Raw genomic sequence first — 27952 nt, 5'->3', positions numbered from 1 at the left:
GCCTGAGGCACCCATCTATTCTCCTACGTTTTCGTCGACGTATGACTTTGAACACATGACAGTTCAAATACCCCCAATGAATGAGGGGATGGGTACAATACTCCTGAGCCACAACGGCCACAACGTATCAGACGTCCGCCCCGACATTATCATTCAACAACACCCCGGCATCGACAACAATTGTAAACTCATTTTTATAATGATTATTACTAAATCATTATTATAATGATTATTATCAAATCATTACTATAATGATTATTATCAAATCATTACTAAATCATCAAATCATTAAATATTTAAATCATTATTAAATCATTTTTATAATGATTATTACTAAATCATTATTATAATGATTATTATCAAATCATTACTATAATGATTATTATCAAATCATTACTAAATCATCAAATCATTAAATATTTAAATCATTATTAAATCATTTTTATAATGATTATTACTAAATCATTATTATAATGATTATTATCAAATCATTACTATAATGATTATTATCAAATCATTACTAAATCATCAAATCATTAAATATTTAAATCATTATTAAATCATTTTTATAATGATTAATAAATACATAGAAATACATATATGATTACTAATGATGAGGCCTATATCTTGGTAAATTAGGACAATTGTTTTTTGAATGGCCTTCACCCCTACATAATCCGCATCTCTTTGCTTGACCTCTCTCTATAGCATGAAAATCATACTGGTATGAATTCGAGTGGACTCAGGTCGACCCTTTGGACTTCTGCGAAGCATTGGATTTGGTAGCCATTCATCATGATCCTTTTTGGGCCAATATGATTCATTCGGGATCTGTCTGAACACATAGCTGTAGACATTTAATATCCTACGTAGGTGGAAGCATTCATCAACATAAGTGTATGCGCTTACACCAGCATACATACATGCAGCGACTGCATGAGCACATGGATATTTCCATGCCTGAAAACGACCACAATCACACCATTTGTGTCGTAAATCAACTCTAAATGTTTGGTCTTCTCCTCCGACGTTACGACGTATGCACGACACGACAAAAGTATGACCAACTCGGTCGAAATTATGAACAACCATTGATGTTGCCAATCGCTCATTTGCTTCCATTGATTCCACCACTGTAGGAGCCCAAGTTTTACCTCTATTTATGAGACTCTCAATTTCCTTGCCTTTGTCCGACCAAACTTTACCCAGTCTAAAGTACGTCTCTTTCACCACACTCGCTATTGGGAGATGGCGTGTACCTTTTAGTACCGAATTAATGGCCTCAACAAGGTTTGTGGTCATATGTCCGTATCTCCGACCTTCATCGTATGCTTGCGACCATTTTTCCTGCGGTATTTTTGAAGCCCACTTCCAAACACGCTGATCATCGTAAAATACCTTCAAATTCTCCAATCTCTTGTCAAAATTTGGTCGACGTAGTTCGTATCCTGTTCCATAATATTTTGTTAAACCGCAATTAAAAAAAACCACGTAAAAATACACAAATATTGAAAATAAAACTTACCCATGCTGACTATCTCGCTACGAATATGTGCGTTATGAAACTGGTCGATACTATTCTTGCCAATATGACAGATACAAATGTCGGATATGCATACGGAGGTATCCAACGACTTCCTGGTCGTTCAATTGCCGCCAAAATACCCGTTCTCTATCGGATATCAAGCAAACTCCATCTTCACGAACGACATATTGACGTAGATTGGTCAGAAAGAAATCCCAAGCCTCTGTTGTCTCTCCCTCAACAATGGCGAATGCAATTGGGAAGATATTTCGCTCACCATCTTGAGCAACTGCCATCAAAAGTACATGCCTATATTGACCATACAACCACGTACCATCTACTTGGATCATACGTTTGCAAAATGGAAATCCTTCAATACATGCCTTGAATGCCCAAAATAGTCTATGAAATATTTTCTTCCCTGGCAGAAGTTGACCTTCTTCGTCATATGCGGGCATGGTTTGAGACTTCACTATAGTTCCTGGGATAAATCGCTTCATTCCTTGTAGCAAATGTGGTAGCTCATTGTACGATGTATCCCAATCTCCATACGTCAACTTCATTGCCTTCATTTTCGCATTCCACACCTTGCCATATTTTACTTGATATCCAAATTGGCTTCGAATAGATGCAGCTAACACTGAACAAGATATCCTTGATCCTTTTCAACCATCGCCTTCACGTATTCACATATTACATCGGAGTCCAATAGTCGGTGGTCTTGTTCGATGGAGTTTCGCAAACATGTGTGCGAACCATTGTACCTCGTGATGACCCAAACATCGTGCCTTTGATTTTTCGACACTCTGATCTTCCACTTGCACTCTGGGCCATATTTTACACACTTTGCGTATAGGGTTTTCTGGTTGGACTCTGCAACATGGACATCAACATGGAATTTGATGCAGTACTCTTTAATCGCCAGCGTAGCTTCATTTTTTCCTCTGAATTGCACCCCAACTGAAAATTCACCAGAATTATCGAATGATTCAGTCATTTGGTACGGAGGTAAATGTGGCATGTCTGGGAATTCAGGTGCCCTCATTGCATCATAATCTATCTCGTACATGTGAGGAGTAGCTTCATACGGTGTCGGAACTTCATCAATTGCACCTCCACCAAAAATATTTTCGTCGCCGCCCAAAACGGGTTCTTCAGTTTCTTCATCTTCGCTTGAATCATCATGAATTTCTCCCCATCGATTTTCAGCGTCAATATCAACAACCAATTCCGGTATGTTTCTCGTCTCATACTCTGCTGCTGTAGATGTCCCCCCGACTTCATTACACTTTCCAATAGTGCCATAAAACTGTTCGGGAACCTGTATGTCGGCTCCTCAAACTGACTATATAAAGCCATTTCAGATGGATTTTGAGCCATACCTCTTGATGACCCAGGAACATCACATATGTTACGCACATCAACAAATAATTCAATAACTGCTATATTGGTTGACTCATGTAATCCAACCATGGTTCCAATATCATCATCTTCTTCAAGTGGAACTGCAGCATATCTGACTGGGTTAGAGCATATCATAAACCTATACCTCAAACCATCAACTGCAGCTCGAATTTTTCTTTCTATCTTATGCTTCATTTCTATAAATGTGATGTCTTTTTTAACATCATATTTATTGGTTTTTCAGACTGAAAAACTACTCCGACCTCATTTTCCATAATCTGTCCATTATAATGGACAATCGTGAAAAATTGTTGCTCATTTCTCTACAAATAAAAAAATAAATTAATTTAGATTAAAAAAATAGATAAGATAATTTCATAAATTATTAAATATAATATAATATACTATTATATTAATGATCAAATAAAATTTATTATTTAACTTGATTGATTGCTTACTAATAAACCTAATAATGATTTGATAATTACTATTAATCTAATGATTTGATATTTAATGATTTAATAATAATATGATTTAGTCATAATCATTAATAATTATTTATTATAAATATTTAATGATTAGATTTGATACTAATCATTTAGTAATTATTACTAATAATAATGATTAGTTTGATAATATTTTTATTTTTAAAAATATCAAACAAATTTGTTAAGCAAAACTGTCGAGATAATGTTCTCGAAATAATTATTTCGCGAGATAATACGTTGTCCGGATTATTTCATTCAATTAATTTTTACTTCTTACTAATATACACATACAATGTAAATTAAACAAAATATTTTTAAACACAATATTTTTTAAAACGGAAATTATCTCGCATAAATTAGTTTATATAATCTAATATAAACTTACTAACTAACTAATTTACACATACACAACAACAAAAAATGGACAACAAAAAATAATAAATTACTCACGTCTTTATGCCTTCTTCCTTTACTTTCTTTTCCTGCCTTGTTTCTTTCTTCGAATCAATCTGTACGTGGGCAATATTGTGAAATAATGTCCTTAAACTAATAAATTATTTCTTTATTATAATATAACTTAGTTAAAATAACAAACTAATTAAGCACTAATTAATTTTTTATAATATAACTTCAACTTCAACGAACAACCTAATATACGTTTAAAGACACTAACAAATTAATTAATATTTTTATATTTAATAACTTAAACTAAGAAACTAATTAACTAATTTTTTATATAATATAATATATAACTTAAACTAATAAACTAATATAATATAACTTAAACTAACAAACTAATAATTTATACTAACAAACTAATTAACTAGATTTTAGTTTTACCCTAAACCCGAAACTAACAAACTAATAATTTCATATAATAAACTAAATTAAACAATAAAAAAATTACCTCACGAACTATGTTTGAGCCTTTATCTTCTTTTCTTCTTCTTCCTTTTCTTTCTCTCGGCAAAGTTTATATGTGCTGGTTCTGCTTGTGCTTCTACCCTAAACCCCATATCCTTTATATAAAGCAACTGAGCGTTGGACAGAGTCATTAAATTTGATTGTTGAAGCAAATAATATTAGCATTGCATCGTCTAACTATTCAGCATTGAAAGGCTGACAGCTAAATTAACGCTGCAATAACGTAACTATAGATGCAACACATACAGCTACGGGTGCAGAATCTCTCAGCTATGATGCAACGCATGCATGCAGCTAATCTCCTAGACCTTGGTCGCCGAGACTCCATGGCGACCTACCTACCACGCCGCCGTGACCTACACCGTTCTACGTGCATGGCCATGCACAGTTCCTACGTCCCATGCACAGCATGCATCCCCTCCCCCATGCATTCCCACGTCCCATGTTGATTGCATGGCGACCTATTCCTTTGCAAAATACCTCCAAGGTCGCCGGGATTACATGGCGACCTACAAGGTCGCCGGGACTACATGGCGACCTATGGCGATCACTGTTGAATTCACCCCATTCCAGCAATTAATCTGGGATGTGCACCATATCGTGAAAAAAAAAATTCGAGAACATTATCTCGTGAATTCACCCGTGTGTGTGTGTATATACTTTTTAGTTCCAAAAAATCTGTTCAAACATACGAAGCCTAACACACGTGCGAATGATGTTGGATTTGTTGAAAAGGAGGAAGCTGGATGAGTCAGGCTGGTTAACTACTTCAAGCACTCTTTTTGAGTCCCTTTCTTAAGCAGTTGTGTACAAACACACCCCTTATAGCTATTTTTGCTGTTTCCAAGTTTTAATCTTTGCCTTAACTTCACTTTTCCACTTCTTTAACTGTTTCATATTATGCGCGCACGAAGATAACCTAGCGTTGTAACACTTGTGTGACTTACGGCATTTGTCAGATGATGAAATGGAGGCATAAAAGAGTGTTTTATATGCACCAGACAATATGAATAGTCTCCGTTGTCAATCTTCTTCTTCACTTGGTTCCTCTATGGGGATGGTTTACCCAGACATGCGTTGTCTTTCTCTTGGTTCAATTTCCTCGCAGGAAAAGGAAAGAGCTTTGGGTTTTCATTTCATTGAGGAAAACCACAGCTCTGATGTTGTGGAGGGTAAGTGCTTAAATGAAGAGAATGCCGTGGGTGGCAAGGAATCAGACAGTGGGCAGTCAAGGCTTTGTGCCAGAGGCCATTGGAGGCCTGCTGAAGATACTAAGCTCAAGGAACTTGTTGCTCTTTATGGTCCTCAGAACTGGAACCTTATAGCTGAGAAGTTGGAAGGGAGATCAGGTAAAATAATGGCACAAAAATGTGTTGTTTTATTCTTTGTTTTAACCAAAGGCTCATTTGTTCTGATTCTTGTCTCTTGGGGTTTGAAGGTAAGAGTTGCAGGCTGAGATGGTTTAACCAGTTGGACCCTAGGATCAATAGAAGAGCTTTTACAGAAGAAGAAGAGGAGAGGCTAATGCAAGCTCATAGACTTTACGGTAACAAATGGGCAATGATTGCTAGGCTGTTCCCTGGAAGAACTGATAATACAGTGAAGAACCATTGGCATGTGATTATGGCCAGGAAGTATAGAGCACAATCGAGTGCCTACAGGAGGCGGAGGCTGAGTCAATCTGTTTATAGGAAGATTGAAGAAACTCCTGGCTTTGTCTTCAGAGATGCAGCAACAAAAGCAGAACCACCCCAATACTATCAGTTTGGAACCTTCAAAGGTGCTGTTGATGCATGTGGGGTTGATGAAGGTGACTCTAATGTTTCATCCCACATGACCAGTGGGAGAGAAGCAATCTTACGCAGCCAGGTCCCTCATTATGATGGGTTTTGTTCACAACACAAACCTTTCGATTTCTTCCCAGGTGCGTCACTCTTCTCTTCTCTTGAGCATCTCTTTTAAATGTTTTTATCATTGTTAATTTACTAGTTTCTCTACTTTTTTAAGATGTTAAGAGCAATGGCATGATGGGCATGTTCAGCAAGACCAGATTTTGGGGAAGGCCCATTGATGAGCCCCAAATATACAGGATATCAATGCAACAGTCCGAAAGCATCACAAATTCCGCACCTCAAGTTTCAACCACTGAACGTTCATCATCAGCGGCAGCAAGCAGCTGCCCCTATGAGAACGTTCCACCACCTTTCATTGACTTTCTTGGAGTAGGAGCCATGTGAAGTCACAAATAACACCAAAGGGAGGAAAAAAGGAGAGAAGAAAAGGGACTGTAAAAGGTATTTCAGTATTTCACTTTTATGTGGAAGTGCTCCAAGATAATTGAGAGGCCATTAGAGGTAAAAATGATTTGTTTTTCAGACGGTGACAGTAGATATAGTCTCTGTATCAGTCTGTCAGAAGTCATAGCCTGATACTTTTTTTCCACAAATTCAAAACAATTTTTTAAAGTATAATATTATTAATCATAAATAAAGCATGCTATCTTTTTTCCACCTTTCTTTCATTTCATTAATGACCATAAGTGCTTCCAATGGTTTCTGAACCAGATAAGCCATGACCTGTGGAAACCCAAAGTGAGTGTTGAAATAGACATTCCAGACCAGCTTTTTGTATCACAATATTAGTTATTATATCTTTGGTAAATACCTAAGATAACAAAACTTAATGGAATAATGGCAGTGAAAAGCTATTAGAAATCAGACGGATGAAACCACATTTAAGAACACAATAAGCACATTTACAAGTATAGATTGTACTGCATGATAATTTGATAAATGAAGACTCATCAAGCCTCAAGGGGCATGATAATGATGTGACATAGAAACACAAAAGCATGAAACTTGAATTCTCAAACAAAAAGAAAAGCATGAAACTTGAAATGAAGACACCCTTTCTCTCATGGAACCTCATAAATTCATGCACGAATTATGCAGACATGATTTCTCGAATCCATTGTTTTCATGGCGGGAACTGTTGAGTATCCTTGATTCCAGTCACCTGAAGAATCTTTGCCAGGAATCAGGATTCATGCCAACTACACGGGAACATATCTATCTAAAAGCTCATTTGGAACCGACTTTAATCTAATAATCTGTTGGTCTTGAACTTGTGATTTTTATTGAATCGGAAATGACTGTCCTAAGCTTTATGAAACAGGTCAGGTTGTTTTGGATCAGGGCATTGTATGGTATTAAAACAGGCCTGCTGGTGGGCTTTTGGGTTTGATAGTGGAACCTGAAAGGTAAAATGGATGGTTTTGTCATGAAGGTAATAATACTTTGAACGCATGATTTTATGTTTGGAAGACGATTTTAGAAAATTTTAGGGACGAAAACATTTTTAATAAAAAATACATTCTATATGATAATTTTAAATCTTCAGGGGAGGCAGAGGCAACTGCTCTCACTTGCAAACGTTCCATTTGTCCCCCATTAAATCAACAATTGTCTTGGTTTCCGACAGTTTCTTAGGAAGTCAAATCCAGCAACTGAAGGATTATGTTTCCATATGAATTTACCATAATGACGCTCTTTCTCACTGTGGTGGTTCTGTGAAGCTCCTATGTCTCCAATCTCCTGTGGTTTCCCCTTTCATATTGCTTATCAAGGTTAATGCACAGGGTTAAGTCATGAATATACGCTTGATGTTGGATGTACGTACCATTGCATCAGAAATGACTTCTTTGAATTATTTGAAGGAATATTTCTGCATGATTATACTTTGTCTCTAGCAATCATGTTGCCTACGATGAATAAAGCAATTATATCTACCACTTATTAGCCGTCTTCTGCATTTCAACCCTCATCAAAAACTGTGTACGCTTTGCTGCAAAATGAACCTAGAATTTTCTTTATCAATCATATATTTACCTAGAATCCAGCTTGAAGGGCACAACAATGTCCTTGTCAGCAATATTTAACCTCCGGTGCTTCTCGTCGTACCTCCGTTTTACCCCTGAACTTCACTTGATTGATATGTTGGAGAAACATTCCACTGTCTCATTTGAACGTGTGATGTTTCTTGCTGGTTACTTTCTTATCTGTAATACAACCAATCACCCTAATGATATGGATACAGAAATTTGATTTGTGACATATTGCTAGCGTCATTTTCAGTTGGGTGACTATGCTTGACAAAAATATTTCAGCTGAAATCTCTATTATCTTTTAGTTGGATCTTCTTCCTGGCTTTTGGATTTATGAAATATCCTCTAATGGGTCCCTTAAAGAATAATAATTGATGAGGTATACTTGTTTGTATGACTTTTGATTCACTGAACCTTCTGCTACCGACCTAAACATACCAGGGGGGCGGGTTGGCATCATCCCAGAAATCCATTTACAAGTTATGGAATATATTAAAGCAAGAAAGGAGTTTCAAGTACCTCAGCTGATTAAAGAGAAAGGTGCTCCAATGTCTCTCCTTTTCTTGTTTTTCAAACATTCGGACGACATATGATGAAAACTTGTAGATAATTTTATTCCTTTCTTCGAATATGAACTATATGAGCTTGCCACTGATGAATTATAGCTCTAGGAGGGAAGATGTAGATGCTTACTGGGGAAGAACTCATGTTGGCGTGAAGATGGACCTACCACTTGTTGGTCCACCGCGTCGAACGGAATGATGATCGTAACGATCTCATCAGTGGACCATCCATTCTATGCTCACGGAATTGTATCCTAACTGATTATAAAATTGTAATCAGGCAACTGATTGGAGGATCTTCCATTGGGAAGGGGCTGAGGGCATGTATTTAAGCAATCCTAGAGAAACCTTGGACTTATCTTCTCCTTAACAAAATAACACTTGTCATCTAATCTTCCTTATCTTTGAATCCTGGAAAATGGCTTATCAATGTAGCAGATCAGCTGAATGTATGGCACTGATGTAATATGTTGAGTTTTTACATCAGGTGCTGCTTGGAAGATGTTTGATATGGTAAAACTCAAGTTGCAAATTCCAAACGGAGTGGCATATGTTTCAAGCTGTCGGTCCTAATGACAGTCTGTATGAAAGAAAACAAAAGGCCTGAGATTCTCCTATAATGGGATAAACTCACAGAATTGTGTCCATTTGGTTCAATTTCCAGGGAAGAATTTATCCTATGGGGTTACTTTCACACCCCCTGCTTATGTTGTGTTATCTATTAAGATGGCCTGAATTGTTTCACTTTTTCAAGGGTATAAGAAAAAATGGGGCCAGCTGGGTCCCAAAATGTATTATAAGATTCTTTGATTCCTTCACCCATACGAAGAACAAAAAGAATCTGCCAGTCACACCACTGACCACACCCCTCCTCCTAAGAAAAAAGGGAAATAAAAACAAAGAAGAAAAAAGACATTGCCCATTTGGTTTACCCTTTCTGTCATCTAAAGGATAATTAAGCTTTCCTGTCAATTTAGCTTCTCAAAGTGTTAGGAAAGTCATCTTACCTAATTCATGGATGTGGTGTTCCATCGGATTCGGGTCGGGTTCGGTTTTGTTTAGTTAACTCATCAAGCAGGGAGGGAGAAAACAATGTGTTTGTGTGAAGATAGAAACAAACCATGCACTTTTCCTCTTTTCTCTCCTTTTGAGACTCAAAAATTGACCTGTGTTGCTTTCTTTGCTGTTTTTGCTGCATCACAGGTTCTCTCCATCCACCCTATTCCAAGTCAAAGAAGAAAAGTCGATATGAAATGGGAGATGATACAAGGAAGAGGTCATGGCATATATTCCCTTCCCTATACAGCCCCACCTATGTTTCCAGATATGGAGTGAGATCATAGGACAGCCCAACAACTCACAAGATTTATAAAGAGAACTACAGCTGCTTCATATTGAAATCATAGCCTTCTTACAAAAAGAAAAAGAAGGGATCAAAGTTCACATGAGTTTCAGTTTTCTGCATCCCTCTGCCTGTCTCTCTTACACAACACAAAACATGGAGGGTCTGCAAAATATGCAAAATCATGACATGAACTTGGTTCTGTCAACTGATGCAAAGCCTAGGCTGAAGTGGACTCCTGAACTCCATCAAAGATTTGTTGATGCTGTCAATCAACTGGGAGAGCCAGACAGTTAAGTTTAATACTTTCAGATAACCTTAATCATAATCATCATCATCATTTTGTCTAATCATACTGATACTTTTAGGGGTAAAATTTTCTTATGTTTATTATTTCTGGACAGAAGCAACCCCAAAGAATCTGATGAGGGTCATAGGAATTTCTGGACTCACTTTGTACCATCTCAAAAGCCATTTACAGTTGATTTCTCTTCATTACACAACCATACCATCATCTCAAACAAATCAAGGTTTGACTGTATTTTCTTCTTGCAAAAATACAGGCTGGCAAAAAGCCAACAGACAGAAATCTGCCTTAGCAATAAACTAGATTGTGAGATTAAGAATTCATTGCTTGCTGCATTTAGGTTATTGTATTGACTCTCACAACAATATGATCTTTTTTCTTCTTTTCACTGTGATGTAAATTGCACTGAGGTACAGAGCAGTAATGGGAATTTGGGTAGTGACACAAGTGATGGAACACACAAGGGATGAGTAATGGTTTTTTTTTTACATAGATCCTTTATATTTTGATAAATTTTGGATTTGGAAAAGATAATTAGACAGATTGTATTGACTGTGTAATTATATTGGTCATCAGAAGCTTGCGGATTGCTCAGGCTTTCCAAATGCAGATGGAAGTACAGAGAATGCTTCATGAACAGATTGAGGAATGGCCTATTGAACCAAATCCCAAATAGCTGATTTTCAGTCCACGCATCGACTCGTATAAATCAGGCTATTTTTCTATTCAAGTCCAGAGACATTTACAGCTATACAATTCAGAAAATATAAATTGAAAAGAATATTGTTTGAATAGTCTATATTTCTTTAATCCACCGACCACCAGTTATCAAGTGTAATCATAGTAATCTGTTGCACTTATTGTGTGTTTTTCAAAAGATGTTGGGGGTATTAATATTATGATTAAGCCTGCCTTTCTTCCATTTGATATTGGAATGAAAAGCAAAGCTTGAAGGAGAAGAAATCATCATAGCAGCAGAATCATTTTGTCAGTTTCTAACAAGAAGAGCAAATCATTAGCTATACCATTCTTATGGTGCTAAGTGCTGACCAACTTCAATCATTTTACGTTGCTGCGCCTGCGAGGCTCGGATAATTAAAGAGTCCCACATGGATTATATATAAAGTGTTTAACAGTCTTTCTCAAGCCAGAGCTCAACAATGGAAGCATTGAATATAAAAATGGGAAAAAGAATTCGCCATGACAGGCTTCTCAAAGCATTTATCTTCTTCTTTGTTGACCTGTCTTTATGTTCTCCCTCAATAACTCAAGGTAGTGGTGTTTCTTTTATTACCGAAAATTTCATTTGCAAGGCCTTGAGTATTCGTTATTATGATCCTAATAACATTCTTCATCGTAGGGGAACTTCCATTCATGACTTCTGATGTGAAAGAAGTCGCAGGCAAATCCTTTGATTACATTGTTGTAGGTGGAGGAACTGCTGGCTGTCCCCTGGCAGCGACCCTTTCCGAGAAATTCTCGGTGCTATTGATAGAACGAGGCGGATCGCCTTACGGCAATCCCTTGGTGATGGAGAAGAGATTTTATGGTTACTCTTTGATTCAAACAGATGAGTTTTCATCAGTAGCACAAGACTTCACATCCACTGATGGTGTTAGGAACAGCAGAGGACGAGTACTTGGTGGATCTTCGGCTATAAACGGAGGGTTCTATAGTCGAGCCAGCGAGGACTTTATTGACAAGGCTGGCTGGGATAAGGAATCGGTTAAGGACGCTTATACATGGGTGGAATCCAAAATAGTCTCTAAACCTGAATTGACACCATGGCAGACTGTTGTGGAATTTGGCCTTGTTGAAGCTGGATTTCTACCTTACAATGGCTATAGTTTAGAACATGTTGAGGGAACAAAGATTGGTGGAAGCATATTCGATGTTTGGGGCATCCGACATACCTCGGCCGATCTTCTGAAGGCTGCGAATCCCAAAAATGTCGTAGTTCTTTTGAATATGACGGTAAAAAACATCGTCTTCAAGAGCAATGGTAAGGAAAATTAAATGAAAGTTATAGCTCAAACCTCTAAGCATAGATATTCAGAGATGATCTCTCACAGTTTTGAAATATCTGCAGGCAATGCATCTGAGACAACAGTGAAGGGCGTAAGGTTCATAAAGAGCGATGGCAGCAGGGATCAAACATATAAGGCCTATCTAAATCAACCCAAGAATTGTACATCAAAGCGTGGCGATGTGATTTTGTCAGCCGGGGCATTAAGCAGTCCACAAATTCTGTTATTAAGTGGCGTTGGCCACCGTAAACAAATCGAGAATTTCGACATCCCACATGTGAAAAACTTGAAAGGAATAGGCAAAAAAATGAAAGACAATCCTAGTATTGCTGTTTTGGTGGACACAAATCCACAAAGTCGACAACCAGAGCCTCCTCAAGTTTCGGGGATTGCGAAGGACTTCAAGTTCATAATCGAAGGAGGGGTTATACCTACGAGCTTCAATGCGACGAGAATGCCGATAGCTGCCAAGATTGCGTTTCCAGTATCGGAAGGTGAACTTAAATTAAGCAGTAGTGACCCAAGGCAAACCCCTGCAGTGAAATTCAACTACCTAGATGATGAAAAGGACTTGGACGCTTGTGCAGATATGGTGCATTTGCTTGAACGAGTGGCCAGGTCCCATTCAGTTGCTTTTTACCTTGGTGCTAAACCCCAGAATAACTTGATGACTAGCACTGATGAGCAAAGGAAATTCTGCAAAGAGAATGTGCGGACGTACTTCCACTACCATGGAGGGTGCACGGTTGGATCGGTTGTGGACAATGATTATAAGGTTTATGGAGTTAAAGGGTTGAGAGTTGTGGATGGCTCGACGTTCCGGGAATCACCGGGAACAAATCCGATGGCTACTCTGATGATGCTGGGGAGATACCAGGGGCTCAAAATCTTGAGAGAAAGGGAGCACGTTTCTTCTTTAAGTACTCAACAAAACCCTTAACAACATCACATTTGTATGCTGACAGCAAATGCATATAACTACTTATATATGTTTTTCTTTTCGCAAATGTTTTTAGCAGCAAGCAAGAGAGTAACATTCCATTAATAGGCATCTTAAACTGGTTGGTATAAATTCTGTTTGAGTTTTTCTTCAGAGGTTAACTTGTGATCTTCTTTGGAGGATAATCCCCATCTTGTTTCTCGATTGCTGTTTGAATTCCTCTTCGAATGTTAACTCGAGATCCTCTTCGAAGATTACATCTACATCATGTTTCCTGATTTTAATTGAGTTTCACTTTAGAAATTAACTCGAGTTCCTCTTTAGAGGGTAACGTCCCCATCCCGTTTCTGTTCTAGGTTCATCTTTGGATGTCTCAAGTTCCTCTTCAAAAGGAAATATTTTTATCATGTTATTCTAGAATTAAAGTAAGGTTGTGAACATCTATTTCGATATTCTGATGGTAAAATATTTGTTTTTAATATTGTCATATTAATGTGTTGTTTATTACATCATGATTGAATTATTTATATTTTAATATTATTACATGTTTACACTTAAGGACACATTATGCTTTATAGCTCACACGGTCTCTATTTTACATTTTCATATTATTTAGATGTAGTCATGTATGTAGGGTCGGTTTGGCTATCAGAGATGTAGTATCTATTTGATATTGTATGATGTTAATATTTATTTTCAACATCTTTTAACTGTGGAATAAGTTTGTTTCGGATGTCATAATAAATATTTTCAAAAATGATTTATAAAACAAACTTTGTTCGCATATCATTTTCGTTATCTTTTATTATAATTTAGTTGTATCTTGTAGGCTGATGTTACCTAAATAATATATATATATATATATATATATATTATTTTTTCGATACATCTATTTATTATGGACTATATTAGGTTAGAGTTTCATAAAAAAAATTCCAATATAAATTTTGTGTCATCAAAATTCTGATTTTTTTGCTATTTTTATTCGTAAGTGTATATTTTAATTTCATAAAAAGGAGAAAAAATTTATGATGCATCCCTAATTTTGTCAACATTATGATCATTGTGAGTGGTATGATTATAATTTTAAAAAATAAAAGAACTTTTTACATGAAATTATATTAAATAAAAACAATAATAATTATTTCATAATAATCACTCAAACCATCGTGAAAACCCTTAATGCTTCGATTTGAGTTGTTTCGATTAAGGTATATTAGGTATTTAGTACGTAAATTATCAGTTTTGATTCATTCTATTACCTAAATTTTTTTTTAAATTATACCAATATTTAGTTTTTGTTTTATTTTAGTAATCACCATTAAAAAATTAACACGGTTAATACTTAAACTATTAGTTTAACCCATTTTAATACCTAAACTTAAAAAAAATCAAAACTTAGTCTTAAATTTTGAACATGTACTAAAATAAATAAAAACCAAACCTTAAATGTGATTTTGAAAAAAATTAAAAGTTTGAAAACAAAAATTAAATGTATAATTTACCCTTTCGATTATTGGCGGACCAGTTCCAATATTCCCAAACATTGTGCTTGCAGGGTATCTCCTTTTGCCAGCTCATCAGGTTTTGACTCAGAGTACCAAGATATTATTCATACGTCTTTTATGGTATCAGTGAATTATATTCAGCTCATAAGGTTTTAACTCTTTATTTACACGTAAGAAATAGGTGAAGATTCACCTTGTAAAAATGAAATGAAAAAATATTATTAGCTAGGACCACAGATGACGTGGCGAGCTGGATCTATCTAATAATTTTTCAGCTAGCAAGGAGATGCTCAAGCCTTATTCACGCGGTGAAAAAAAATAGTATGTTTCGAGTGTTGGAACAAGTGGTTGAGAATCAGGAATTTGAACTTACAAGGTTAAGTTCAAATCTACCATCTGTAAATTTAATTGAGTCTTAGGTACGTCCTGACCTAAATCTTACTGTAAAAAAATGTTTTGATATCAATTAACTTAATTAAAAGTTGGTTTATATATTTATTGTTAAACTATGATCATTTTGAATTTATCCTCATTAAGTCCTTAATCAATCGCATCTGCAATTGCTTTAATGTTCTTGGAATAAAATAATTCAAATTAAGGTTAACAAGGGTTTATTTTTTTAAAACAAAACAGATTTTCAATATATTTAAATATTAATTTTCAAATGAAATTTTAATATAGATAACAATTAAATTAGGTACAACAGAAATATAGAGATTTATATAAATTACACGGTTGTTCTAATAATTAGCTTACCCTTATTCCTATATGTAATGGGGTAAGGGGAGGTAAGATAGTAGGCTGCACTCAACGCCAGGTTGAGAGCAGCTTCCGTGGGAGACCTCCAAATTATAAAATGCCCTATGTAGGACTCAATCCCACGACCTCAAAGTTAAGAACCATGTAAACCGTGGCATGTAAACCATGGCATTGCCAACTTGTTTAGGTTTGAAGTGGACCATATCATATGGCATTTATATAATTACCATAATTTGAGTTCATGAAAATGACATGTAAACCATGGCATTGCCAACTTGTTTAGGTTTGAAGTGGACCATATCATATGGCATTTATATAATTACCAAACCTTAATATATTAAAAACTATAAATATATAAACATAAATAAGTTGTTAGAGGAAAAAGTCCGTACTTTTATGTTTTATTTAAGGGTAGATTACGTGTTTAGTATATAAATTATCAATTTTGATCTATTTTAATACTACATTTTTTAATTTTTTTCAAAATTATATCTAACGTTTAGTTTTCGTTTCATTTTATTACCCGTCGGTTAAAATTTAACGGAAAAACTGACGTGGCATATTTAATTATTTTTTATTTTAAACTATATTTTAAATTATTATTTAAAATATTCATCTCTCTCTCTTTACCTGAAATCAGTGAAAAGCTACGTTGGTTGGCCGTCGTTTCATGTTTATAGTCGTCGGTTACCATTGGCCGTCCTGTTTACAGTCATCGACCGCCACATCTATCGACCAATGAAGTCCAAACTTTTTCATCATATCCCTTTTCGAATTCTTGAATACGATTTTGACTTTCGTTTCACCGGAAAACGCCTCAATCTCATTAAATTTACAGTAAATTATTCAATTTTTTCATCCTACGATCTCTATTCTCAATCTTCTAATGAGCTTGAAACTGAACTATATTGTTTTACTCGTCGTGGTCCACCATTCGGAGGTCTGACCACCAAAACTATCATAGTCGATAACCTGAAAGATAAAATTCTTCACCTTTTTGTTTTATTTTCTTTTCCTTTGTTTTGATGATTCACAGCAAAAAAGAAGGGAAACGTCGAAACAAAAGCCCACCAAAGCACCAGCCACCGACGATCCACCGCACCTGCAACCGAGCTCCGTTCCAAGGTTCATGGTACACTAGCATAGTCATCAAGCGTACTCTTAACAAATCCAACAACTTGGGTTGGTTTATGGTTTTAGTTTGATTAGCTAAATAAAATTAATTAAATAATAATAAATAATAATTTAAAAGTTAAAAAAATTCTTCAATTTTATAGTTAAATTTTTAACGACCGATACTAAAATTAAATAAAAATTAAACATTAAATGTGATTTTGAAAGAGAATGAAAATTTAGATACTAAAATTAAACATAAATGATAGTTTAGGTACTAAATGCATAGTTTACCCTTTATTATTAGGTAGAACATTGTTTTAAATTTTTTTTAATCATTGGTGTATTGAAATTGTTTAATTGAATTATAACTCCTAATAATATCCTGTTCTGGAACTTTTATTATTGGGGAAAAAGAGTAAACTATGTATTTAGTGACTCGAGTGTTTGAATGATTTATTTTGGTCATCAATCTATTTTTTAAAATTATCCTAATGTTGCATCTTAATTTAATTTTGTTCACTCGCCTGTTAACCTTTTAACGTGGATGACCAAAATTAAACCAAAACGTAACGTTATGCATAATTTAAAAATAAATTAGTGACCAAAATAGAATTGTATGAATATTTGGGTGATTAAATACATAGTTTATGCAGAAATAATGATCTTAATTATTATAATATATGGAGTAACCTGAGTTAAAGGATAAGAGGGGAGCAGGTGAGCAGTTTCAATGCTGAGCCTGAGACAATGACGGAAGCAAAAGAAGGGGTCAGGGATTGAGTAACGCGCAAGGGCCATTCCGAAATTCCAAAAATACCCTTGGAGCCGTTAAGTTTAAACCTACAAAACCTCTAGTCGTTGGGGAAAAAAGGAAGCGTCGGCAGCAAAACAAATATTATTTAGAAATTATCTCTCCGATTTATTCGTTCCCTTCATTCATCCAGCATAAATTCCCCCATTTTCCCAGCAACAGGTGAATTTTGTAAAGATTTTTTTTCCACCTCATTTCTCCTCCGAACCTCCGATTCGCTGCTCTTACTCAGCGCGATTCCGGGGTTTATTTTATTGTTTTTTATTTTTATTTTTTTGGATCGGATCGGATTGGATTAACTTGTAAAAATTGAAGGCATTTTGTAGAGTTTGTAGAAATTATGAGCGATCACCTGGTGTTGTATGTGGATCGTCTGGTGAGGCCGGTGCCATTACAGCCGGTGGAGTCGGAGGCTGCTCCCTCAACGGAGATTTCGAATACGTCGTGTTCCGCCAAAGAGAAGGATATCGTCCGAGGAGGCGAGGAGGAGGAGCCGCTCATTCAAGCGGCGGAGTGCCGCATTTGCCAGGAGGAAGATTCCATCGAGAATCTTGAGACTCCTTGTGCCTGCTGCGGCAGCCTCAAGGTAATTTCTTTTGTCTATTTATTGTTATTGTTGTTGCTGCTGTTGTTATTTTGTGTTCATTATAAAAGTTCGATTAAGAAGTTTTTTATTATTAAGCGTTTAAATTATACCTCAAATTGATTTTTGATATGTAATGATTTCTCCGTATACTTTAGGTATATACACTTTTGAGGGTGGTTAAAAGTGTAACTGAAAAAATAGCAGGCACCTATTTGAGGTATAATTTAGGCGCCTCAGAAAAATTCTTTAGACACCAAAAGTTAAATTTGAGGTATAGTTTAGGCCCCTAAAAGTGTATTAAGCTTCATTATTATTATTACTTTACCTTCTTAGAATATAGAAGGCATTTTCCAGAGCTTTCACAATTCGGCTTCCAGTTTGATGAATGTCATTATATCAAGCTAACTTTTGCAGTTAGTATTACTGCTTTGCTATTATTAATGCTGTCTGTTTTAAATTGCAGTATGCGCATAGGAAATGCGTGCAGCATTGGTGCAACGAGAAAGGAGTATCATTTGCGAGATATGCCACCAGGTGTTTCCTTGCCTTAATTCCCTTGTCGGACTTGTTATTTTGTTAGAAACATGCATTGCTTGCTCCAACTTGATTCCATCCTTTTAATTTGTCACAAGATCTTCAACTAGCTTGTGTAGGCCTTTTTTGTCTACAAGGGATCAAAGTTTGTGGATTTTGAAATAAGTAGCTGCAAATGAGTAGGAATATGGGGTGTATCAAGTATCAACTGCTTTTTTAGGAAGAATATCTTTTAATCATTTGAATGATGGGAAAAGCCCTTGTTTTCTTAGCACTGGCGTATCGTGTTCATTTCCTTTCATCCCTTACTAAGGCATAAGGCTTGTCAAGTTTTTAGTTCTTGTTCAGTGGCTATTGGCAATTGGTTGGTGTGGCTCCTTGCTGATGTGGTTTGTCCTTTCAATTTACTGTGCAGCCTTATCAACCTGGTTATACCGCTCCGCCTTGTGCCCAAACTGAAGAAACTGCTATTGATATTGGGTAAGTTTGATGGTCTCCAATATAAGACATTTCTATACAATGATTGGTGGACTTATTGTGACTTGTAAGATAAAACATACATATTCTGTGATATTTATCAAGCATGAATTTCATCACAAAGTTTGATCTAAACTTTCTTTTTGCATGTCTATTAGTGGAGTCTGGACAATCTCTGGCACCCCTCTGGATTTGGGCGATCCTCGACTTTTGGCCATTGCAGAGTCAGAAAGGCAACTTTTGGAAGCAGAGTATGATGAATATGATGCATCAAATGCCAGTGGAGCTGCATTTTTCCGTTCAGCTGTTCTAATCGTATGCTTTTATTTATGAAGTTGCTGGATATATTCAATTTCTTATCATGTGTAACATAATCCCCTCCTCCACAACTCCCCAGGGGGCGGGGTTGCTGGTGTGGCATACTAATTGCATTAGCAGTGGAGAAACCTACTTTTATCGTTTTAATTTTACATGATTTTGGTTTTTAGCTCTCAACTTCCTTCATTGAAACAGAAACTTGAGCCACTGAGGCAGTGGCCCCTCCTTCCCGTTTTCTTAACAGTGGAGAGAATAACTTATACCATCCTCTTTAGCCTTCAGCTTCCAACTTTGATGTCTGAAGGAGAACCACCCAGATTCTGTCCTGGGTTACAAGCATCTCAGTTGAAAATTTTATAACTTTCTTTTGGTTCCTTTATTTTTCCATTCTCCCCTTAAAATCTTGAAGCAGTTAATCTTTTACATGGCCATTTAATTAAGAGTTGGTTTTCAAAATGATTGATGTTTTCTTCAATTTTGTCAGTTAATCTCCCTTCTGCTGTTGCGGCATGCGTTGACCGTTCCAGATGCTGATACGGACGATGACGTGTCTGCTTTTTTCTCTGTAAGTTTTACCTCAAACTGCATCCCATATTTCACACCAACACTTCTTAAGCATATGCATTGAGCCATTTAGTCTTAAATTGTTTGGTTCTTTGTGCAGCTTTTCTTGCTTCGTGCTGCTGGATTTCTCTTGCCATTCTACATAATGGCTTGGGCCGTCAGTATATTACAGCGACAAAGACAAAGACAGGTTTATTATCTCTTTGCTTATATTTCAATTTGAAAACTCATGTTTGTTTCCTTCCGGAGGAGACCAAGAAAAGTGGCAAGTTAAACGATTATTCCTTTTTCGTTTTTATCCACCCCTCGGCCCTCATCGCTTTTCTTCAGACCATGAAACCTTGCATCACCTACATAGTTTTATATTTGAGTCGATCATTGTTGTATCAGGAAGCAGCAGCATTGGCTGCAACGCAAATTGCAGTTGTACTACAATCCGGGCAACGCAGGGGCGTGCATTTTACCATAGCATCAGGACCCACAGTGACCACCCACCAGGAAAGTGCTTGACACGAAGCCCTCCGCTTACAATTAAACCGGTAGTTGATGAACAAATGAAGATTGTTTGGAGATGAATTATTTTTATTTGATAGTTCGATTGGTGATTCAGTTTTTTGTTCCTCCTATTGTGCATTGTTTTTGACTGATTTATTACATGTACCAAGAGTAACGAAAAAATTACTTTCAGTTTCGAAGCTTGCTAAGGGTAATGATGTTTGCTTTGAGTTCCATGCCAAAGATTGTTGTGTTTGTGACAACAAGGCATGTGTAAGTGTTGCTGCGTGGAAAAGAAAATGATGGATTGTATTCATTTGCAATGGGTCAGATGGCAAGCAGTGGTGTTCAAGAAGAAGATCATTTACCTTTTGTTACATCTAGTTTGTATGAATTGTGGCATATGCGCCTAGGGCATCCTACCCATGATGTTTAAGCTAAAGTATGCAAATCAATGAATGTAAATATTGAGAAACAAGTTAATAAAACGTGTGTTGCTTTTCGATTAAGGAAGAGCCACAAATTGTCGTTTGCATACTCCAAAATTGTGTATAATTTTTCTTTTGAACTCGTTTTTACTGACCTATGGGGACTCCCTCATATTGTCTCAAACTGGTATCGATACTATGTAACTTTTGTTGATGCGTATTCTAGACACATGTGGCTATACCTTTCGAAAGATTAGTCTCAGGCTATTAGTGCATTTCAGTTATTCCAGAAGATGGTTGCTACACAGTTTGGTTTTATTTTCAAAGTTATTTAGAGTGATTGGGGATGGGAGTATAGAAGTCTGTCAGCCATGCTTCTCAAGTCTGGTGTTGTAAATAGGGTTCCTTAGCAAATAACATTTTAAATGGTGAGTGTCCTTGTAAAACCTTTGTTTCCAGTTTGTTAATAAGCTAAACTGCCATCACAACAGCATATGACCAGTAGCTCATGGGCATCGAAGCTTGGGCAAGCACACCAGGGCCAATTCAACTATATGCCTATGCTTTCGGTCAACAACCCCGTAAGGTGTTCGGATGTAGATGTTTTCCTCATCTTCGCCCTTTTAACAAGTACAAGCTTGAGCTAAGATCACAGTCGTGTGTGTTTCTAGGAGTCAGCCCACAGCATAAAGGCTACTAGTGTCTTGCTCCTGATGGTACAGTGTATGTTTCAGGACATGTAATTTTTGATGAAATATGCTTTCCTTTTGTAGAGAAAGCATCTAAGGCGGTTCAACCTGTTCCCTTGGCTCCTATAATGAGGGCACTTGAAGTTGTAACAGATCTTACCAAGTTACAATTTTCCTATAATGAGACAGTGGCAGAGGCTGCCCATGACACTGGAGGTGATGGTGATCACTCAAGTTCAGCTGATGTCAGTGGGTAGACAGAGGCAACTAGTGCTGATCAAGGGCTTGTGCAGCATGATAATGTTGATGCTTGGTCTGCTGGTGAGCAGGCAGTAGAAACTAGTGTCGGTCCAGTGTCTATATAGCATGATGATCTGGTTGTTGCACAGGTTGCTGAGAATGGTAAGCCACAACTTGTTGTGCCATTTGGGGAGATGGATAATATTGTTATTCATTTGAATCGTCATCCAACGATGACAATGAACAAGTGTGAGGTTTTTAAACTTAAAGCTTTTACAAGTTTTTTAGGTAACAAAGAACCAGCCATGGTGCATGAAGCAATGAAGTCTCTCAGGTGGAAAGAGCTATTGAGGCTGAGTATTCTGCCTTGCACTAAAATGGTACGTGGTCTCTAGTGAGGTTACCTGAAGGTCGAAGCATAGTAGGCCGCAAGTGGCTATTTAAACTCAAGAGGAACCATGATGGCTCCATTAGTAGGTATAAGGTGCGAATCGTGACTAAGGGGTTCTCACAAGTGTCGGGACAAGATTTTAAGGAGACCTTTAGTCCAGTGGTTAGGTTTACTGCACTTAATGTGGTGTTGGCTCTTGTTATGACTAAACTATGGGCGTTGAGGCAAGTTGACGTTAACAACGCCTTCTTGAATAGAGGCTTTGATGAAGACATGTTCATGCAACAACCGTCTGGTTTTGAGGAATATACCTCAAACGAGACACAGTATGTAAGCTTCATAAGGCCTTGTATGGCTTGAGATAAGCGCCTAGGAATTGGCATGACAAGCTTAAGAGTAATCTGCTTTGGCTAGGGTTTGTTGAATCTCGTGCTGATGCTTCCCTCTTCATTCAGAACAATAAGGGGTGTTTTACATATATCCTAGCATACGTCGATGACATAATAATCACTGGGCAATCTGGTGATGATATTAATAGGGTGGTGCAACTATTAAAAGATGATCACTCAACGATCTTGGTGAGCTGCCTTATATATTTCCTTGGTAGTGAAGTCAAACGAGACAACGGTGTTCTTGTGCTAAGTCAGAAGAAGTATATCCTGGAATTGTTGGAGAATGCAGGAATGCACAATGCTAACCCGACTCCTACACCAATGGTAGGGGTATCCGAGCTTGTTGAAGATGCGGGGGAGCAGCTTATTGATGCTCGTGAATATCGAAGCATTGTTGGGGCGCTGTTGTATGTGTGCCACACAAAACCTAATGTTGCCTTCAGCGTGAATAAGTTGACTTAATTCATGCATGCCCCATGTAAAGCTCATCTCGTGGTAGTAAGAATAATTCACGCTACTTAGCAAGAACGTTACTTTATAGTTTACAATTTTCATGTACAGATCCTACACCGAACGGTGTAGCCTTTGTTGATGCTGACTGGGGAGGTAATCTGGATGATTGTAGATCAATCTTAGGCTTTGGTGTGTTTGTTGCAGGTTGTCTTTTTTGCTTGGCACTCAAAGAAGCAAAAGACGGTCTCACGATTGACCATGGAAGTAGAATATCGTAGTGTTGCTGATGCAACAGTTGAAGCCAAGTAAATCACCGCTTTGCTCTCGGACCTGGGTGTGGTTCAACGTGATAAACCAGTTATTTGGTTTGATAACACTAGTGCAGTTGAAGTCAAAAGCTTGTTTCAATGGTAGAGCATTACTTGTGTGGAAATGCGCGTGCTTCGTTGATGATGACATGATTGTCAGTACACTGCCCTAACCCATTAACATGTTGTTTCGGGACTCTAATTATATTCCCCTTTTAGGCTTTTCTTAAGGAATCATTGTCCTAAATCAATTTGAATTTTGATGCTTCCTTATCTATTCAATGATTGAGTTATCGGAGCTTAGATTTGTTTTCTTGGATTGTAATAAAACATGATTGAGGAATAAGGATTAGCATGAGTCGTAAAGCATAAAAGACAATATATCACGTCTTATAACCAAACGCAATAATAATATTCTTAAATTATCAGTTTTGGTTTGTTTTAGTATTTTAATTTTTAATTTTTTTTAAAATCATACATAATTTAGTTTTTATTTCATTTTAGTACTCGTTGTGAAAAGCTTATCGCGTTTAGTATCTAAACTATCGATTTTGGCCCGTTTTAGTACATAAACTTTCAATTTTTTCAAAACTTAAAGTTCAATTTTGAACGAACAAAAACTAAAGTTTTTAACGATGGGTACTAAAATGAAATAAAAACTAAACTTTAGGTATGATTTTGAAAAAATTAAAAGTTTAGATATTGAAACAGATCAAAACTGAATTTTTAGGTACTAGATGCGTAATTTACCCTTATTATTATTATCAGCTTAAGTCCTCAAATTCTGCCACTCCATAAAATCTTAAACACTAATACAAGTCTTTGATCCAATTCTAGGTCATTGGTTGGGTTGTAAAACAACACATGCAATACACAAAAAGGTCCCCCACCGTCCTCCTAATTCACCTTTGCCATGCACCACATCATCATCATCATCATGATTAACTTCACAATCACAGCTAATCAACATTAAAACCACCCCATACCCATAGGATTAGTCCTCATTTTAGAGACCACAAGTCATTATTCCTCTATCACCAATGGTGCTTTCTTACAAAGAGTGCCTCAAAAATCATGCAGCTAGCTTGGGCGGACATGCCCTCGATGGCTGTGGGGAGTTCATGCCTAGCCCTTCTTCCACCCCGACTAACCCCGCCTCCTTCAAATGTGCCGCCTGTGGTTGCCACCGCAAACTTCCACCACCGTTACCCTTACGATGTCCCCGCTTTCATCCGCCGCCTACCACCGCCACCTAATGCTAGCTCTAGACCAAGCCCCACCCATAGCCCTACCCCGCCCACACCTGTGCCATACTCTTACTACAGTACTTCTGCACCGCACATGCTGCTGGCCTTGACCACTGCATACTCCGGGCCGTTGGATGAGTTCCATCGCCGCCTCGACAGCTCCCATCCTTCGACGCCGACGATAAACAACGACAACAACAACAACCCGAGTGGGAGAAAGAGGTCAAGAACAAAGTTTACAAAGGAACAGAAAGAAAAGATGCATGCTTTCGCGGAGAGGCTTGGTTGGAGCATGGCAAAGAGTGAAGAAAGATCGATAGAAGAGTTTTGCTATGAAGTTGGGGTCGATAGAGGAGTTTTCAAGGTTTGGATGCACAACAACAAGAACACTTTTAACAAGAAAGATGTATCAGCAGCAGATGAAAACAGAGGATATGACTTGTAAGGATAACAATTAAAGAGATTTATTCTGTCATTGTTAATTCCATCTTTAGTATAACATAAATTCTTTGTTTTCTACCTCTGAGTCTCATTATCTCTTATTTTTGTGGCTGGTTCTTCCATAAGTCCAAAAACTGCTGGTTTTGTTCTATTTCTGGGTATCAGCAAATGGAACAAACATATCATATGCAGATGGTATTATTGTGTTTATAATTATAATTTGATTATAAATCTTTTAAGGCAAACAGGATATGATTAATTCATGTATTATTTTATTAGTTGCATTTGTTAAATATTAAAAATATGAATAAGATGAACTCCTCAAGTGATTTTTAATGATAATATAGAATATTGATTTTCTTGAAGAGATTTTGGGTTTAGCAGTTGCAGGGTTTATGTTGATCATCTTTATTTTCTTTTTACTTTTGGCTTTTTCAACATTGTTGTGATAGAAGAGACTATTGTCCTCGCTAAGGTCCTAGGTTCAAACTGTTGTGTGTGCGCGTTGTAAGAGACTAAGAAAATTTTAAACATATATTACTTTATAATCACCTCAAACTATTAAAGAAAAAGATATTGTTTCCGTCACCCTTACAAGCTAAAACATTGGGAACCCTTTTGTAGGGGTGAGGAAAACTCGACTTGACTCGAAAAAATAAAAAAATCAATTTCGATTTATTCGAGTCGAGTTATTCAAATCAAATTGAATTATCGTTTCGATTTTTGGGTTTGAGTCGAGTTAAAATTTGAAAGTTTTGAGTTACTTGAAAAAAATGAAAGTTTGACTAAATATTTTTTTGACAAATTTACGATTTAGTCTCTAATTTCATTATTCATTCAATTCTTCCTTTATTTTAAGTTTATTTTTATCAAATTTGAACGACATGCTACTAAACCTTCATAAAATACATATGTACTTTTTATTCCTCTTTTTGATAACAAATTTTTTTATATAATTTCTTTACAAAATTTGAATTACATGCTCATATACCATTATAAAATACTTATATAACTTCAATTATTATTTTTTATACTAAAAATGTACTATTTTTTTATTTAGTCCCTTAACTTTTCATTTTACTCAATTTGATCTTTTGTCTGCAATTGTTTGCAAATTATTTCTTCCCATCAAATTCTTAATTCCTTTATACTCTCATCAATATTTTTTCCTCAAAATATTTTCTTTAAAATATAATATTATGATTATATTTTATAATTTTAGATTGTATTTGATATATTAAATAACATTATAATGTGAAAAAAATATGAAATATATATATATATATATATATATATATATATCTCTCTTTATGGTTAGATAAATACAAAAAATTGGAATTAATCTTTACCGTAATAATATAAATAATTATACTAAAATTAGTATAGAAAATTGAACAACTCAACTCAAATTTCTTAAATTCGACTCGAAAAAATTTTAAGTTAAATTTAAATTATAAAATACGACTAATCAACTCAAATTTCTTAAATTTTAACTTAAATTGAATAACCCAACATCCTTTAACTTTGTTATTGTGTATTATATTTACTATTTGCAGCATTGTTGAACACACTCACTGTCATCATAAAGAGATTATTCTTTTGACTTGAACTCAGACAATATGAACACCCATGAGCAATAGAATTTTATTTTCTTTTTCTATTTTTGAAAATTTTTAAATCAATTGTTAATCTTATTTAGAGGAGAGTGGAAGGATGACTCTAAGAGGTCGTTTGGTTCACGGAATATAAGATTATCATTGGGAATAAGATTACCGAAATGTTAAATTACTTACCACATTACTGGAAATATTGTATTATCTTATTTGGTTTGTTTGGCATGAATATAAGATTACCGTGTTTGGATGAAGGAATAATAGATAAGAAAATGTATGTTTTACTAAATTGTCCTTGAGATAGATTTTCTTTTTTTAACAAATGAAAATTCATAGAAAAGATATTTTTTATTATTTCTAATTTATATATTTTTAATAAAATTTATACACAAAAAACATAATATATTTTTATTATATTTATTTATTTATATATTTTTGAAAATATTAAAACATATTTACAGCATTATAATCGTGTGTTTTATTTTAGGTTCTAAAATATTGGGAGATGTACATACTTACACTGGTGTAAGTATGTGTTAATTGCTACACATTTTTATTTATGCTACATGTATGAGTTGGAAAACAAAATATCATATCAAATTATATGAAAAAATTAATAGAAAATATTAAAAAAATATATAATATGAAAACCTTTTACAAAAATTAATCCTAAATAATACATGTAATAAATATATATACAAAAAATAAAATTTGAATCGAACACGTGCATAAAAATAATCAAAATAAAATAAGAAATTTGATATACTTTTATTTTAAATGCCTCATATTATTTTATAATAAATATTAAAAATTCATAAATCATTAAAAATAAATAAAAAAGATTTATACTCGAGTAATTATATACAAAAGTAATGATTATTTTGAAATAGTTATATTGTTTAGGGGTATTATTGTCTAAAGGGAAGATAATTGTCTAATACTTAAGAAAATGAGGGAATGTGATTCCCAAAAATTCAAGGTGAAAAATGCATTGTTGGTAATGTTTCATTACCTCCTCGTGAGAATGTTTTTTAACCAAATGTGGGTATTTAATTCCGAAAAATATTATTCCCCTTGATAATGATCTTTTCCTTGATCTAAGCGCCCCTAAGGGAAGAAAGATAAATATTCCTTATATAAGGGAATAAAATTTATCAGTTTAACCAACCGACTAAATGT

The 27952-nt window shown here is 35.6% G+C and overlaps 4 protein-coding genes and 1 pseudogene across 4 annotated transcripts; all 5 read left to right on the top strand.

Annotated features, from left to right (window-relative positions):
* Positions 1-5347: 5347 nt before the first annotated feature.
* LOC120210761 (transcription factor MYB56-like) lies at positions 5348-6578 on the top strand. Its single transcript, XM_039209448.1, has 3 exons — positions 5348-5690; positions 5780-6265; positions 6349-6578. Exons 1-3 carry the CDS (start codon positions 5348-5350, stop codon positions 6576-6578), a joined length of 1059 nt encoding a protein of 352 aa, XP_039065379.1.
* Positions 6579-9933: 3355 nt separating this feature from the next.
* LOC120210589 (myb-related protein 2-like) lies at positions 9934-10889 on the top strand. Its single transcript, XM_039209289.1, has 2 exons — positions 9934-10421; positions 10534-10889. Exons 1-2 carry the CDS (start codon positions 10232-10234, stop codon positions 10737-10739), a joined length of 396 nt encoding a protein of 131 aa, XP_039065220.1. The 5' UTR covers positions 9934-10231; the 3' UTR covers positions 10740-10889.
* A 532-nt stretch (positions 10890-11421) lies between these two features.
* Positions 11422-21034, top strand: LOC120210697 (annotated as a pseudogene).
* Positions 11513-13520, top strand: LOC120210696 ((R)-mandelonitrile lyase-like). Its single transcript, XM_039209396.1, has 3 exons — positions 11513-11708; positions 11797-12438; positions 12526-13520. Exons 1-3 carry the CDS (start codon positions 11597-11599, stop codon positions 13401-13403), a joined length of 1632 nt encoding a protein of 543 aa, XP_039065327.1. The 5' UTR covers positions 11513-11596; the 3' UTR covers positions 13404-13520.
* Positions 21035-24569: 3535 nt separating the features above from the next.
* Positions 24570-25206, top strand: LOC120210583 (zinc-finger homeodomain protein 11-like). The gene has a single exon (XM_039209284.1). The coding sequence runs from the start codon at positions 24577-24579 to the stop codon at positions 25162-25164; it is 588 nt and encodes a 195-aa protein (XP_039065215.1). The 5' UTR covers positions 24570-24576; the 3' UTR covers positions 25165-25206.
* The last annotated feature ends 2746 nt before the right edge of the window (positions 25207-27952 follow it).

This window comes from Hibiscus syriacus, unplaced genomic scaffold (assembly GCF_006381635.1).
Source record: "Hibiscus syriacus cultivar Baekdansim isolate YM2019G1 unplaced genomic scaffold, ASM638163v2 tig00109926_pilon, whole genome shotgun sequence".
NCBI lineage: Eukaryota > Viridiplantae > Streptophyta > Magnoliopsida > Malvales > Malvaceae > Hibiscus > Hibiscus syriacus.
Note: the sequence above shows the minus strand (reverse complement) of the source record. Positions and strands in the feature narration are given on the sequence as shown.

What these genes read in the sequence shown, in the direction of transcription:
- LOC120210761 (XM_039209448.1), top strand. Translation starts at nt 5,348, where the DNA reads ATGAATAGTCTCCGTTGTCAATCTTCTTCTTCACTTGGTTCCTCTATG. An exon ending in GAAGTTGGAAGGGAGATCAG is followed by an intron (nt 5,691 to 5,779) that starts GTAAAATAATGG and finishes TGGGGTTTGAAG; the next exon opens with GTAAGAGTTGCAGGCTGAGA. An exon ending in ACCTTTCGATTTCTTCCCAG is followed by an intron (nt 6,266 to 6,348) that starts GTGCGTCACTCT and finishes TACTTTTTTAAG; the next exon opens with ATGTTAAGAGCAATGGCATG.
- LOC120210589 (XM_039209289.1), top strand. Translation starts at nt 10,232, where the DNA reads ATGAGTTTCAGTTTTCTGCATCCCTCTGCCTGTCTCTCTTACACAACA. An exon ending in TCAACTGGGAGAGCCAGACA is followed by an intron (nt 10,422 to 10,533) that starts GTTAAGTTTAAT and finishes ATTTCTGGACAG; the next exon opens with AAGCAACCCCAAAGAATCTG.
- LOC120210696 (XM_039209396.1), top strand. Translation starts at nt 11,597, where the DNA reads ATGGAAGCATTGAATATAAAAATGGGAAAAAGAATTCGCCATGACAGG. An exon ending in TTCTCCCTCAATAACTCAAG is followed by an intron (nt 11,709 to 11,796) that starts GTAGTGGTGTTT and finishes TCTTCATCGTAG; the next exon opens with GGGAACTTCCATTCATGACT. An exon ending in CATCGTCTTCAAGAGCAATG is followed by an intron (nt 12,439 to 12,525) that starts GTAAGGAAAATT and finishes AAATATCTGCAG; the next exon opens with GCAATGCATCTGAGACAACA.
- LOC120210583 (XM_039209284.1), top strand. Translation starts at nt 24,577, where the DNA reads ATGGCTGTGGGGAGTTCATGCCTAGCCCTTCTTCCACCCCGACTAACC.